General features: G+C 37.7%; 1 protein-coding gene across 1 annotated transcript; it reads right to left on the bottom strand.

Moving 5' to 3' along the window:
• Window positions 1-257: 257 nt before the first annotated feature.
• Window positions 258-16431, bottom strand: LOC139951531 (uncharacterized). Its single transcript, XM_071950464.1, has 9 exons — window positions 16298-16431; window positions 13406-13522; window positions 11200-11314; window positions 10661-10893; window positions 9939-10048; window positions 8620-8863; window positions 7367-7610; window positions 6635-6744; window positions 258-5878 (listed from the first exon to the last, which is right to left on the bottom strand). The coding sequence occupies exons 7-9, from the start codon at window positions 7367-7369 to the stop codon at window positions 5683-5685; spliced, it is 309 nt and encodes a 102-aa protein (XP_071806565.1). The 5' UTR covers window positions 7370-7610; window positions 8620-8863; window positions 9939-10048; window positions 10661-10893; window positions 11200-11314; window positions 13406-13522; window positions 16298-16431; the 3' UTR covers window positions 258-5682.
• Window positions 16432-16510: the final 79 nt, after the last annotated feature.

Genomic DNA, 16510 nt, shown 5'->3' with positions numbered 1-16510 from the left:
GCCTTGTGTAAGTGTCATGTGCAAATTTCTAGTTGATTACATTGTTGGTGTACATTGCTATGGAATACAGTCTCTTCTGCACCCCTATAGGGGGTGCACTTGGTTGATCATGATTTTAAATATAGGGGGGGTAGGGCCAAACTTTTTACGCAGTTAATTTCGAACCGTACAACGGCACGAGAAATTTTTTTGGCTGACTTAGTCTATATAAAAAAGGCAATTTTTAAGGGATTTTTTTGATTTTTTTTAAGCACCACTGAACTGTAGAAGCAGCAGAGTTGCGCAAACGTGTGTGCCAGTCGATGTGGCCAACTACTATCTAGAAAGTGAAGCGACTTAATGATCTAAGTATTAATGGAAGGAAAGCATTTTATTAAGTTAAATCAAGTTAATGTTTCATTGATAGTCTGTTTTACAAAAGTCCTGCTTTACATGATTGACAAACTAAAAAGATTGGTTTTTAAAAGTCCGAAGCCAAAAACAAACTAAAGATTTTTTTTTGCAAAGTCCAAAACAAAGGTCGGAAAGAATTCTGTTGCCCGTTAAAATGTTTGATGAATCTGTATCAAGTGTACCATCGGACGTCTCCCCCTGTTCGGGCAAACACGTCGCTAAGTTCTTGGAGTAAAGTTTCAAGTTTGAATTTTGGTTGAAATGTAAAAGGACGCTTCCACTCCATCACTGATTGAATCCTGTACCATCAGAATAACGAAGACTTCAACCCAGATGATGATGCGCTGATCAGAGAAACAAGATTCCAAAATGGCGGCTGAACTTCAACAATTTTGTGAATTTTTGTGACAAGCACAAAAAACAGAACTAAAATACGCATGTTCTTTTCAATATTAACAGCATACTCAGGAATGTATTGGTTTCACTTGCATAAGAAGTACTACACTTCTTCGTAAATTTTGTTTCAAATCAATCATAAGTTTTGGATTTGTTAAAATATCGCAACATTTTAACAGTGTGTGATTACACGTTTAAACGAAGTCAAATTTCAAAGTCAAAAGTGAGGTTGTACACAAACATCAGATTTGCATCTTCATTGCATTGAGTATCATTACAGGAGATATTGTAGATGACATTGGGTTTATGGAGGATAACTAGACTGAGAAAAAAAATCTTAAAAAAACCTAACCTATCTCTAAATAAATTCTAAACTCCTAAGTACAACAAAGTTTCAAATCCTACGAAACTACAAATTGCTGATAAAGTCCCAATAAAGTATTGAACATCTAGGATCAACAACTACTCCTACTGATTAACTTCATGTAAATCTGCAAACCAACAACTGCATACCAATGATAAACTACAATGTTTTTGCATAAAAATAAGTCCGACGTCAATGTCGGAAGGTTTTATAAGTGACGATAAGATCCTAAGTACAACAAAGTTTCAAATCCTACTGAACTACAAATTGCTGATGAAGTTCCAATACAGTATTGAACATCTAGTATCAACAACTACTCCTACTGATAAACTTTATGTAAATCTGCATACCAACCATTGCATGCTAATGATTTCGTACCAGTTAGAAAATTACAATGTTCTTGCATAAAAATGAGTCTGACGTCGATGTCGGAAAATTAGGTTTTATCAGTGACGATACAATCACCGATAACCTTGGTGTATTTTCCGTCTAGAAAGACACCGGTGATTCTGCAAACAGTGCATGACTAAAGTAATAAAGTGGTGTCTTATTTAGAATACCTATTCCTGCTATGTCTGCTTGGCGGAATATTTATAACAAAATAAATCTAACAAGCAAATTGAGAAATAACTACTTAGGTGTTCGGGCCAACAGCCCGGAACACCTCTTATTTTTAGTTTTGAAGTTATTTATTTAATAATTCTACACTAAAACTGCACTAGTGTGTATGCTCCCTTTTCCTATAACTACCTAGCCATGTGACAAATTACTGTCTTTGCTCTAAGGTTATTTAATTGAATAAGTCTATACCAAATACGCTAAACACCTAGTTTGATCCATTGTACACTTAGCTGTTGTACATGTTGAGACATTCTCATTTTACCATAAAAGAATTAAAATAATTGATGGACATCGCACAAAATTGGTTTTGTTTCAAAGAGGTCTTAACAAAAACAAAATACAATTGTTTTACTGACAAAAACTAGTAGCTTGCATTTGTTCCCAACAGTTCTACGGGTTTAATATCATAAACTTGCCTACTCTTTTTAGAACCTGTCAAAATAACTAATGACCAAGTGTCTTGTCACTTTAACAGGCTGAATAACTAAGGATTTAACCTAGATGATGATGTGCTGATCAGAGAACAAGATTCCAACATTGCGGCTGAACTTTACAAATTTTGTGAGTTTTTGTAAACCGCCCGAGTGTCATCACCATGTTCAGCTGGAAAAGGGTTAACCAGTTGTAAAATCTGTTCACAATTATCAATAATACCCTAAAGGATTGAAAACACCTACTGCAGCTAAGTAATTACTACGTTTATGAAAAATGTATACAAATCATGCACAGTGGCAGTATTTGTTAAAAAAGCAATGTCTATTGGTCAACATTATTTGTAAATCATTTCCTCAACTGATTGTCATTACATACCTACTGTAGAATCTGTTATAGAGCTGACCACTCAAAACCTACAATGAACAACCTAAAGTTAATTGGTCACTGCAATAGACCAATAGTTAACGCCATAGACTGAATAACGTCAACCAGTTCAACAGGGGTTTTAACTAACTCTGAATCTTAACACTATTCTAACTTCCAAAGGAGTGCAAGTACGACCTACTGTGGCTGAGAATTAAATTGGTCATAAGTACATAATGCACAACAGCATCCTTCTAAGCGATGTTTCTTCTACACTAAGTTTACTTCCTACACAATCCCAATGTCATCTTTGATATCTCCTTTTGATACAGTCAAAACTTCTTAACACAAGTGAAACCAATGTAAAAGCCTGAGTACCTGAGTGAAATGTGAATAGCCATGTTCAGAATCTCGTTTCTCCGACCCTCGCACCAACATCTGGGTAGAAGTCTCCGCCATCCGTCAGGTCCAGAGGCTCCCTCAGATCAGAAGTGGATGTCCGGTGTAGAAAAGGTTGATCAAAAAGTAGACCCGTTTACACAGGAACAGTATAGAGAGACGGGTACCAACTTAGGATAACAAAATGATCAGGTAAAAAAGTGAAAAAAAGTGCAATGGTCCTCAGTCCTTGACACTTTTGATACAGGCCCCCAAAGACTTCAACAGGCAACCAAATCCTTTCTTTCTTATGTTTCAATTTTTTGTTGGAGATCGAGAAGTTGAAATAGTTTGTCAATCATGTAAGGTAGGACACCGGTAAGACAGACTACCAGCGCCACATCAACAAGATTTCACTTAATAAAATGCTTACCCAACCATTAACTCTTGGATCATTAGGTCGTCACACTTTCCAGATAGTAGTAGGCCACACCGACCGGCACACACGTTTGCACAACTCTGCTGCTTCTACAGTTCAGTGGTGCTTTCTATAGCATTTAATGAATGGTAACCAATTAATTTAAGACAACAATTTTTTTCAAATTATATAAACAGCCAAGTACAACATTTACTATCCTTGAGTTGAAATAAAAGTTATCTCTGAAATTTAAAACTGTTAATTTTTACCGTCACAGCAATGCAAGAAAGAAAAAGAAACATTTTCAGATAAAGTGTGTGGCTGTTTCGCAGATATTGTACTTTTTAATAAATTTCATTTTGAGTTTGGACAGATGTGCGTCACACTTATCCAAACAATATATGCCTAAAATGAAAACATTTGGTTAAATTGCAACGTACTCGTATGTCATGAAAATTGGTCCCAAGAAGAGTGCAAGTTGTACTTGGCTTCACAATCCTCAAAGTATCAGTATAGAACCAGAGGCACTCCCACAATTTGAGTCACAAGCAAATTTTACAGAAATTTTTGCTTTCCTAAACCGATTCAAGATATTCCAACTCTGGGAAAATCTAGAAAAGAGGTTTTGAAAGGGAGCAAAGCTTTTAAAGTAGTAGGGAAAAAAACATTTGCCAAGAGAGTTTTGAAGAAAAAAAAAATAAAATTCGGTATTTTGGACAGTAAAGTCAAACGTTCTATATGAAAAATGTATGCATTTTGTACGAAGTAATGTGAACTTGTTTCATGGGAATGTCTCTATAAAATGTATTAAAACATTATGCAGTTGTGACCCAAACTACCAAAAACGACAAATCTTTTCACAATGTCCTATTTCCTAGACCCTTCACATGAAATATATAAATTGCACATAGCACGTGCGCAATTAAATTTTGGTTGGCAAAATGAGGGAATATCGCGCTGTTTTATGTACGGCTAATGGTTTCGTGACGCAGATGCGATTGCACGTCTGCTTAGCATATTTCACGGGAAGGGTCCATCACAACACATGATTCAAGATTTATCATTAATGTTTTTGCAACAAATACCCCAGGTGGGAAGGGGGCAGTGGTGAAATGGCAGGCGGCCATTTATGACAAAGCCGCAAAGGTTTACAGTAACCTTACCCTACAGAGGAAGGGTCAGAGGTCACATGGCAGGTGGGCTGATATAAAGTACCAGTCATTTCCCCGGGTAAGAAGGGGCAAAGGTCATGTGTGTACATATGAACCTCAACATTTAGTTTGCTGTCACCCAACCCCTAGCATAAAGGGATGAAAGTCATGTATGATGGTAGCGGTACAACAGTAAGCCACTAATGGAAAACTTTACTAAGTTTGCTGTGACCCAACCCCTAGCATAAAGGGATGAAAGTCATGTATGATGGTAGTGGTACAACAGTAAGCCACTAATGTAAAACTTTACTAAGTTTGCTGTGACCCAACCCCTAGCATAAAGGGATGGAAGTCATGTGTGATGGTAGTGGTACAACAGTAAGCCACTAATGTAAAACTTTATTAAGTTTGCTGTGACCCAACCCCTAGCATAAAGGGATGGAAGTCATGCACCATGGTAGTGGTACAACAGTAAGCCACTGCTAGAGAAAACGTTGATAGGTTCCTAGTTTGCTATGACACAAACCCCTAGCAGAAAAGGACAGCTCGGTCATTTAAAAAGGGCAAGTGCACCAAGAAGGTTTTTCTTGGTAAAGGGCACCTCTATGGAATAATTGCAAGAACATTTCAAGGGGCACCAAGGCAATGACCAGGGGCAACGTTGCCTCCGTAATGTATCAGGCGTGTCATAGCAACAGTATCGAGGGTGACAATTTGTGCAATGACCAACTCTCAGGAAAAAGAGAATTTAAGTCTTGTCATGACCCATAAGTTACAAAGTATGCCATGATCCAGAGCTGGAAGGCTTTCATATTAGAAGGTGTGCACTCAAGTTTCTTGTTCGTTCTTTCAATCGATCAACCCACCCCAGGGGTAAGGGGAGGATCAATCAATAACAACCCATGAAGGTAAACAATTAAATTTTAGATACTCGTTTTTTGAAACTAGCTATACAGCATGATTTATCACAAACTTATGTAAGCAACACTAACAGTTTAAAAACACCTTTACCACAGTTCGGCCATTTTGTCTGGTTCCCGTGTACCGATCGAAACTCTCAAAGTTTGAAAAAAGGAAACGGATTAAACTTTGATGTCAAGCCTCATTTTGTTTCTTGAGACAATCCTAATGGCACTGTTAGTGATAAAGGAACCTTATCTTATTTAAGTACCCATACTGTGATTACTACAGAGGGATGGATGCTCGGCCTCCTCATCAGTAAGACATCTCTCGGGCATCAGGTGGTGGTCGTCGTCGGTGGTGATTTCATCTCCTTGTTCCAGTGAGCTTTTGCCTTGAATTCCTCTCAGTGTAGACCGATCCGAAGATTCTCTCCATAAGTACTCAATCTCTTGATGCCTGGAAATCAAGAAAATAAATGAAAAAATTACTTTTACATGACAAAATGAACCTTTGACCCTAACCATCCTGGGGGCGATTTCACAAAGAGTTCGGACTGGTCCTTAGTCCCAGGAGATATTAAAAACTTGAGGCTAGTCCTAAGTTAGACGAGTAACTTGTCCTAACTTCATGAACTTGAGATAAAACTAGTCTTTAACTTTTTGGATAAGTCCACCAGTCCTTCAAGATCCAATTGCATGTTTCGTTTGTTTCTGTTTTGGTGATTGCTGCACTTGTAACCATATTGTGCTGTATACACATGTCATGTAAACAGTGAATTTCTGCTTGTACTAATCCTCTTATAGCACTGAAATCCATCATTCACTGACGCTCATGGCTCTTCAACAATGTTACCCCGATCACTAGGCCATTTATTTCATTCATCAAACCAACTCATTCATCAAACCAACTCAGCTACAAATATGTAGTGACCAAGCTAAAAAAGAACCATCTCTGCCCTCACAGGTACCTACTAACCCCTGTGCAATCTATGGAAACTGTATGATAAACCTAAAAGGGTCTAACGCCCGGTTCATACTTCCTGCGAATGTGAAGCAAATTTGGTTGTCACAAACTCGCATTGAATAACTCGCAACAGTTGAACTGTGTTCAACCCCTTCGAAACATTCGCTAAGAAAAAAAAGGGCTGTGTCGCCAAAATTCACGTTGCATTTGCAGGAAGTATGAACCAGGCTTAAGTAGTAATTAACTTACTTGCATGATGGGCAGAAAAAGAAGACGGTTTGTCCTTTATCAGCTGATCGTGTTTGCCTGGTGTGGATATGAAGTCCATCGTGACCGCACTTGGCACATGCCCTGTCAATCTGAAACCAGACCAGATACAAAAATGAAATTAAGAAGTGATGAAAAATAACCAAGCATTGAAAAAACAAATTTGTGATAATCCGCCTAAAACTTAGGGCCATAAGTTTGTTTTTTTGTCAATAATTAATGGGGAAAATATAGAATGATGAAATAAAAGTTTCAGTAAAATAGGTCTACTGGTTCTACTTGCTGAGAAAACAAAAAGAAGCAAAACCCTGTCACAGTAGCGATGAATCCATCCGAGGTAAAGATTTTGATACATTAACAAATTAAGATTGATTTTTCATAACATTAAAAAAAAATTGCCAGGGATTTCCTAACCACTGGCGAACCCTTTGTCATTGATTTTGGCTCCCATGTTTTCACAGGTAAATTGGAAAACTCTTAAATAAAACGAACCTATTTGTATATCAAAATATGAGGGGGGTTTAGTTATTTTGCAAAATTTACACAATGTCAACTTTTTATTTGAAGTGGCGCAGTTTTCAATCAAACACAGTTAAAAAATTGGCCAGGGGTTTCCCTAGGGGTGGCGAACCCTTTGTCACTGAATTTTTGTTCTTCTGCTTCCAGAGTTAAGAATATAAATCCAAATATTATGGGGGCTTGTTCAAAACTTACCATTTGATAAATCACCTAACATGAAGTGGCGCATTTTTCATTCAATAATGGTAATTAAAAAATCGGCCTCCTCGTCATTAAGCTACTCTCTGGCATCAGGTTGTCGTCGGCTGGTCGTCGTCGTCATCGTTGTCGGTGGTGATTTCTACTCCTTGTTCCAGTTAGTTCTTGCCTTGAGTTCCTCTCAGTGTAGACCGATCCGGAAGATGTTGATTCTCTTCAGGAGTACTCAATCTCTTGATACCTGTGAATAAAAAATAACAAAAATAAAATTACTTTTACATAAAAAAAAACCTTTGACTCTAACCATCCTGGGGTCGACTTCACAAAGAGTTAGGACTGGTCCTAACTCAGGACTAGTCCCAGGAGATATTAAAAACTTGGGGCTAGTCCTAAGTAAGACGAGTTACTTGTCCTAACTTAAGATAAGACTAGTCTTAACTCTTTGTAAAGTCCACCGTAGATCCTTCAAGATCCAATTATATGTTCTGTTTGATTCTGTTTTGCTGATTGCTGCATTTGTAACCATATTGTGCTGTATTCACATGTCATTCACATGTCATTTCTGCTTGTACTAATCCTCTTATAGCACTGTAATCCATCATTCAGTGACGCTCATGGCTCTTCAACAATGTTACCTATGATCACTAGGCCATTAATTTCATTCTTCAAACCAACTCAGCTTCCTTGGGAATAAACTGCCTGTGCAGCCAAACATGTAGTGACCAAGCTGAATAAATCACAAGAACCATCTCTGCCCTCACAGGTACCTACTAACCCCTGTGCAATCTATGGAAACTGTATGATAAACCTGAAAGGGTCTACAAGCTTACAGCCGGGTTCATACTACCTGCGAATGCGAAGCAAAATGGGTTGTCACGAACTCAAATGAATAACTTGAGTTGCTTTTTCATAACATTAAAAAAAAAATTGCCAGGGATTTCCTAACCACTGGCGAACCCTTTGTCACTGACTTTTGCTCCTATGTTTTCACAGGTAAACCAGAAAAAAACTCTGAAACAAAACCAACCCTTTTTGTATATCAAAATATTTGGGGGGTTTAGTTATTTTGCAAAATTTACACAATGTCAACTTTTTATTTGAAGTGGCGCAGTTTTCAATCAAACACAGTTAAAAAATTGGCCAGGGGTTTCCTTACGGGTGCCGAACCCTTTGTCACTGAATTTTTGTTCTTCTGCTTCCAGAGTTAAGAATATAAATCCAAATATTATGGGGGCTTCTTCAAAACTTACCATTTGATAAATCACCTAATATGAAGTGGCGCATTTTTCATTCAATAATGGTAATTAAAAAATCGGCCTCCTCATCATTAAGCTACTCTCTGGCATCAGGTTGTCGTCGGCTGGTCGTTGTCGTCATCGTTGTCGGTGGTGATTTCTACTCTTTGTTCCAGTTAGTTCTTGCCTTGAGTTCCTCTCAGTGTAGACCGATCCGGAAGATGTTGATTCTCTTCAGGAGTACTCAATCTCTTGATACCTGTGAATAAAAAATAACAAAAATAAAATTACTTTTACATAAAAAAAAAAAACCTTTGACCCTAACCATCCTGGGGTCGACTTCACAAAGAGTTAGGACTGGTCCTAACTCAGGACTAGTCCCAGGAGATATTAAAAACTTGGGGCTAGTCCTAAGTAAGACGAGTAACTTGTCCTAACTTGAGATAAGACTAGTCTTAACTCTTTGTAAAGTCCACCGTAGATCCTTCAAGATCCAATTGTATGTTCTGTTTGTTTCTGTTTTGCTGATTGCTGCATTTGTAACCATATTGTGCTGTATTCACATGTCATTCACATGTCTAATTACTTTTACATAAAAAAAAAACCTTTGATCCTAACCATCCTGGGGTCGACTTCACAAAGAGTTAGGACTGGTCCTAACTCAGGACTAGTCCCAGGAGGTATTAAAAACTTGGGGCTAGTCCTTAGTAAGACGAGTAACTTGTCCTAACTTGAGATAAGACTAGTCTTTAACTCTTTGTAAAGTCCATCAGAGATCCTTCAAGATCAAATTGCATGTTTTTTTTTGTTTCTGTTTTGCCGATTGCTGCATTTGTAACCACATTGTGCTGTACACACATGTCATGTAAACAGTGAATTTCTGCCTGTAGTAATCCTCTTATAGCACTGTAATCTGTAATTCAGTGATGCTCATGGCTCTTCGAAAATTTTAGCCCTGATCACTAGGCCATTAATTTCATTCTTCAAACCAACTCAGTTCCCTTGGGTATAAACTGCCCGGCAGCCAAATATGTAGTGACCAAGCTAAATAAATCACAAGAACCATCTCTGCCCTCACAGGTACCTACTTACCCCTGTGCAATCTATGGAAACTGTATGATAAACCTGAAAGGGTCTACAAGCCTACAGCCGGGTTCATACTTCCTGCGAATGCGAAGCAAATTGGGTTGTCACAAACTCAAATGAATAACTTGCAACAGTTGAACTGTGTTCAATGCCATTGAAACATTCGCTAAGAAAACAGAGCTGTGTCGCCAAAATTTACTTTGCACTTGCAGGAAGTATGAACCAGACTTAAATAGTAATTAACTTACTTGCATGATGGGCAGAAATAGAAGACGGTTTGTTCTTTATCAGCTGATCGTGTTTGCCTGGTGTGGAAATGAAGGCCATCGTGACCGCACTTGGCACATGCCCCGTCAATCTGAAACCAGACCAGATACAAAAATGAAATTTAGAAGTGACGAAAAATGACCAATCATTGAAAAAACAAGTTTGTGATAATACGCCTAAATATTTGGGCCATAAGTTTGTTTTTTTGTCAATGATTAATGGAGAAAATATAGAAAGATGAAATAAAACTGAAAGTTTCAGCAAAATAGGTCTACTGGTTCTACTTGCTGAGAAAACAGAAAGAAGCAAAACCCTGTCAAAGTAGCGATGAATCCATCTGAGGTAAAGATTTCGATACATCAACAAATTAGGTTTACTTTTTCCCAAAACATTTCAAAAAAATTTGCCAGGGATTTCCTTACGGGTGGCGAACCCTTTGTCACTGATTTTTGCTCCTCTGTTTTCAAAGGTCAAATATAAAACCTCTGAAATAAAACGAACCTATTTGTATATCAAAATATTTGGGGGTTTACTTTATTTTTCAAAATTTACCAAATGTCAACTTTTAATTTGAAGTGGCGCAATTTTCAATCAAACACAGTTAAAAAATTGGCCAGGGGTTTCCTTACGGGTGGCGAACCCTTTGTCACTGAATTTTTGCTCTATAAAACCAAATATTTGGGGGCTTGTTTTCAAAACTTACCGAATGATAAATCACCTAATATGAAGTGGCGCATTTTTCAATTAACAAACACAGTTAAAAAATTGGCCTCCTCATCGGTAAGACATCTCTCTGGCATCAGGTCAACGTTGTCGTCGTCATCCTCGGTGGTGATTTCATCTCCTTGTTCCAGTGAGCTCTTGCCTTGAGTTCCTCTCAGTGAAGACCGATCCGAAGATGTTGATTCTCTTCAGGAGTACTCAATCTCTTGATACCTGTGAATAAAAAATAACAAAAATAAAATTACTTTTACATAAAATAATTAACCTTTGACCCTAACCATCCTGGGGTCCATTTCACAAAGAGTTAGGACTGGTCCTAACTTAGGACTAGTCCCAGGAAATATTAAAAATGTAAGGCTAGTCCTAAGTTAAGACGAGTAACTTGTCCTAACTTGAGATAAGACTAGTCTTAACTCTTTGTAAAGTCCACCGTAGATCCCAAAGAAAACAGGGCTGTGTCGCCAAAATTCACTTTGCATTTGCAGCAAGAATGAACCAAGCTTAAGGTGATTAACTTACTTGCATGATGGGCAGAAATAGAAGACGGTTTGTCCTTCATCAGCTGATCCTGTTTGCCTGGTGTGGAAATGAAGGCCATCGTGACCGCACTTGGCACATGCCCTGTCAATCAAGTCTGAAACCAGACCAGATACAAAAATGAAATTAAGAAGTGATGAAAAATAACCAAGCAATGAAAAAACAAATTTGTGATAATGCGGCTAAAAGGAAGGGCCATAAGTTGTTGTTTTTTTCACTGATTAATGGACAAAATATAGAAAGATGAAATAAAACCGTGAAAGTTTCAGCAAAATAGGTCTACTGGTTCTACTTGCTGAGAAAACAGAAAGAAGCAAAACCCTGTCACAGTAGCGATGAATCCATCCGAGGTAAAGATATCGATTGATCAACATATTACATTTGCTTTTTCCCAAACATTAAAAAAAAACGGCCAGAGGTTTCCTTACGGGTGGCGAACCCTTTGTCACTGATTTTTGCTCCTCAGTTTTCAAAGGTAAAATATAACACCTACGAAATAAAACAAACCAAATTGTATATCAACAAATTTGGGGGTTTACTTTATTTTTCAAAATTTACAAAATGTCAACTTTTAATTGGAAGTGGCGCAATTATCAATCAAACTGATTCAAACAAAGTTTAAAAATTGGCCAGGGGTTTCCCTACGGGTGGCAAACCCTTTGTCACTGACTTTTGCTGCTCTGTTTCACAGGTAATATATAAAACCTCTGAAATAAAACAAACCTATTTATTTATCAAAATATTTGGGGGGGGGGGGTTTACAATATTTTTCAAAATTTACCAAATGTCAACTTTTAATTTGAAGTGGCGCAATTTTCAATCAAACACAGTTAAAAAATTGACCAGGGGTTTCCTTACAGGTGGCGAACCCATAACCTCTGAAACAAAACAAAACTATTTCTAACCAAATAATTATGGGGGGCGGGTTAATTTTCAAAAACTATGAAATTATAAAAAATCATCTCTTAAAATAGAGTGGTACATTTTTCAATTAAACCAAGTTAAAACATTGGCCAGAGGTTTCCCTACGGTTGGCAAACCTTTATCACTGATTTCAGAGGAATAAAACCTCTGAAAAAAATAAACAAGAACAAACAAAGAACTTTGGGGGTTTTTTCTTCAAAATTTACCAAATGATAAACCACATTTTATTCAAAACAAAGTTGTGCATTTTTCTTTCAAATAATTTCATAATTGACCAGAGGTTCCCCTACAGGTGGCAAACCCTTTACACTGATTTGTTTTTGTTTCTTACCTGAAATAAAATAAAACAGTGAACCTAAATATTTCGGGGGTTATATTCTTCAAAAGAAACCATATGAAATAAATCACCTAATAAATTTCATCTTTTGTGCATCTTTTTTTTTTATAAACCAATTTTAAAAACGGCCAGAGGTTTCCCTGTGGGTGGTGAACCCTTTTCACAGATTTTAATTGTACATCTTTTTTTATTCATTCAGAGTTAAATATAAATGGTGAAACCTCTAAAAGAAAGAAATAAAATCAAAATGTTTTGGTGGTTATACTAGTATAGACAATAAAACAATCAATAAAGTACGAACATTTCTGTTTGTAAACAATTTGAAAATGATTCTTTGAAAATGAAAAGGTCTGAAAATTTGATTGATTGGTAATGTCAATATTCCATCATTTGTGTGCAAAGCACACAACACGAGCACCCAGCGCGAAGTTCCTTTACAGTGGGGGTCAAGGGCCCGCTTAAGGGCCCTGGGAGCTCTGGGTATTGCTATGGCAGCAAGTGCATTACACGCAAACATTATTGAACCGTACCACTGTAAACGAAGCGAGGAGAGAGACAAGTTTATACATCTGTCGCTGCTGCTGCACGTATGCGCGATGCCAGGAAGACCACAAGCCGTAAATAGTGCCAGGTGCTGCTGGACGGCAATTTTTTTGTTTAGGTGATGTTTTTTCATGAACGCCACGTACATCCGCGATTATAGCAATTACAAAGGTAAACTAACATTGTGTCTGATAACAAAGATTCTTAAAATAGGTAAAAGAGGGAAAGTCAAAATGTCGGAAGTGGGAAAAAAAGGTCCGATTTCTAAAATTAAAAAGTCAAAATTCCGACGAAGGTCGGAAGAATCTCATCCCTGTAAACATCAAGACATAAACCTAATCAATTTGGACATTTCCTAAGATAAAACTCCAGTGTTTCACTCACCAGTGATCCTAGGTCTTTCTGGCTGATGACCTTGTGACGACCTTCAACATTTTTGCGAGAGTTGAGACGCAGGTACATGTATGAATGATTGTTGATAGACCACACCATGTAATGCAGCTGTAATGAGAAGGAAGACAAAAAGTGACTTTTCATTCATTCAAAAATATGCTGTCTGTGCTAATGAATGACAGTGGTATAAATTATGCGGTCACCGCCGATACAAAGAAATTAAATTCACTGAAAAGGCCAAGTAAAAAAATAAACATGTTTAGCATCCGGGTTTCTCAAAAAAAGGAAGGAGGGGCTTTTTATTTTTGATTTCGAGATGGCCCCCATTCTTTTTAAAATGTCAAATATCCATTGTTTTTTCTACTGCTCAAACACACACTACATAAATGAAACACTTTGGTCAAGACATTCAGACAAGACATTCAGATTGTTTTATCTGAGATCGTTTAAAACAACCCTTTTTTTTTTTAATAGAAGAAAAGAAAAAAAGTAATAATAAAAAGGAGGTTATCTGTACAAAGGAAGTGGCTGGCTGTAAACATGTTTCTTATTTTACTAATATTAATAAACTTTACACAAGTGTTACATTTTGTTGAAAATCTGTGAAAGGCATAAAGGAATGTAATTTTAACTTTAAAAAAATTGAAAAAATGTGTGTCGGTCGTTTTTGAAATCATGAGTGCCCGGCACCAGCACAGCAGGTTGCAAAGCACAGACCATGCCTCATCAAGATTTGAAAATCTGAAACATTCATTTCCAAAAAAGACAAGTCAGACAGTCAATGGGGATAACTTTCTGTATGGCTCCATCACTTTTTCACTCATTTTTACAAATGGATATCCATCGAGGTAATTTATAATGGGTGCGTTTGTGGATAGGGTCACTTGGGGCTGAACCGAGGTGCACTGACGTCACCACGAGAAGGCTCACGTGATAATGCGTCTGTTTTTTTCCAGGTGGAGCATTGGTAAACATCTGCACACATTCGGACTGGGAAACAAAATATATGGTGGCCCTGAAGGGACATCGCATATAGCAAACGTGTGCGCATACGTATGCAATGTCGTGAAACAATTCGCAAATATGTGCGCACACGAATGCATTGCGTGAAACAATTCGCGAATATGTGCGCACACGTATGCAATGTCGTGAAACAATTCGCAAATATGTGCGCACACGTATGCAATGTCGTGAAACAATTCGCGAATATGTGCGCACACGTATGCAATGTCGTGAAACAATTCGCGAATATGTGCGCACACGTCTGCGAATATTATTTGCGATGTCGTGAATTTTATTGCATACCATGTTGCATACCTTTGAATAAAATATCTAATGATCTGGGGGGTTTCTTTCCAACAGTGAGATAAGCGGTAGTCATTGCAGCAGTAGTCTTTGTTGTGAGGCAAGCGAGGCGGGTGGTCGTCCTTGGCCTGGTGCCAAGTTCCTGGGTATACACATGCTTTACAGAGGGAGCCTGCTGTAGCGCCACAGTACTCCCTAGATCGGTAACAAATTATCCACAACTATGACATCATCCTAATGGTATGCAACATGGTATGCAATAAAATTCACGACATTGCAAAACAAATCGCATTCGTGTGCGCACATATTCACGATTTGGTTCACGAGATTGCATACGTGTGCGCACATATTCGCGATTTGTTTCACGACATTGCATACGTGTGCGCACATATTCGCGAATTGTTTCACGACATTGCATACGTGTGCGCACATATTCGCGAATTGTTTCACGACATTGCATACGTGTGCGCACATATTCGCGAATTGTTTCACGACATTGCATACGTGTGCGCATATATTCGCGATTTGTTTCACGACATTGCATACGTGTGCGCACACGTTTGCGTTATGCGATGTCCCTTCAGGGCCACCATAAAAATAGGTGACTTTCCAGGACGACTGTGGGGTAATTATTTGCCCACGTTTGTCCTGGAAAAAAAAAAAAATACGTCACTTGGATGAGCACATTGGGGTCAACCCAGGGAAGTAAGCTTGGGCGATATCGATTTATTTTATTCACGATATATCGCCGACAATATATCGCGATAATCAATATAATCGTGATTAATAAAAATTTGACATCATCCGTCTTAAAACTCCAAGTGAAAGTTGTAGAAGACACAGTCCTAGCATAAGACTAAGAGAGGTGTTCTAATGACCTATTCTTCTGGTTTTATTACAAACCTATAGGTTGCAAGATGTCTCAGCTAGCAAATACATCGCGATATTTAATCGATATATCACAATTATCACGATACATCGCGATATGTCGCGATATATCACGAACATCGATATTTCAATTAAAACCAAATCCATCGAATATTGAAATCGTGTCCATTGATTTTATTCATATATTGTTTTCATAAATTATATAATAACCAGATAACATGACCAACAAACATGCCAAACAGCGGAAGAGCCACCAAAAATGTAATCAACACAAAGGGTGATATAAAAAGCAATCATTAAACCTACGGACAGGCCTAGAGTAGTACCAGAAGTAGTAGGCCGATATAATGTAAATTACAAAAATTAATATAGGAAACTTAGTTTACTATTTTATTTATATAAATTATAATTGTTTTTTTTTTATTAAAAAAATATAAAACTTTTTTGTTAACTACGAATTGTCACAGGTCATTTACATCATCAGAGTCGAAGTCATTGAGCTGAATTTGCATTAATGTATAATATTCAAAGTCCATGTCAGCCACCTCCCCCACGGCCTCCTTGGCCACGTCCCGACCCCGCCTACCCCCTTTTTATAAATAACGCACAAGTCAAGGGGCCATCACACACAACTTTACAAGCCACGGTTTCCACAAAAAAATATAATTATATAGGATATTCCAAACTTACTTTTTGCATTTACTTTGTAAGGACATGTCTTGCTTTTCATAACTACCGTTCCACTTTCAGGAAAAGGTAAAATGGAGCCACATTGCGGGCAAAATTCTCTCGAAGAAGCAAATGACTCCACCACTCCGTCCATGTTTTGGGGAAATTCTGATCCAGCAGCAGCGTGCGTTTCTGAATGGGACGCACGTGATTTATCAAGCTTGACTTCATTCT

This window comes from Asterias amurensis, chromosome 19 (genome assembly GCF_032118995.1).
Source record: "Asterias amurensis chromosome 19, ASM3211899v1".
NCBI lineage: Eukaryota > Metazoa > Echinodermata > Asteroidea > Forcipulatida > Asteriidae > Asterias > Asterias amurensis.
The sequence above is the reverse complement of the archived record's forward strand: the minus strand, read 5'-3'. Positions and strand labels throughout refer to the sequence as shown.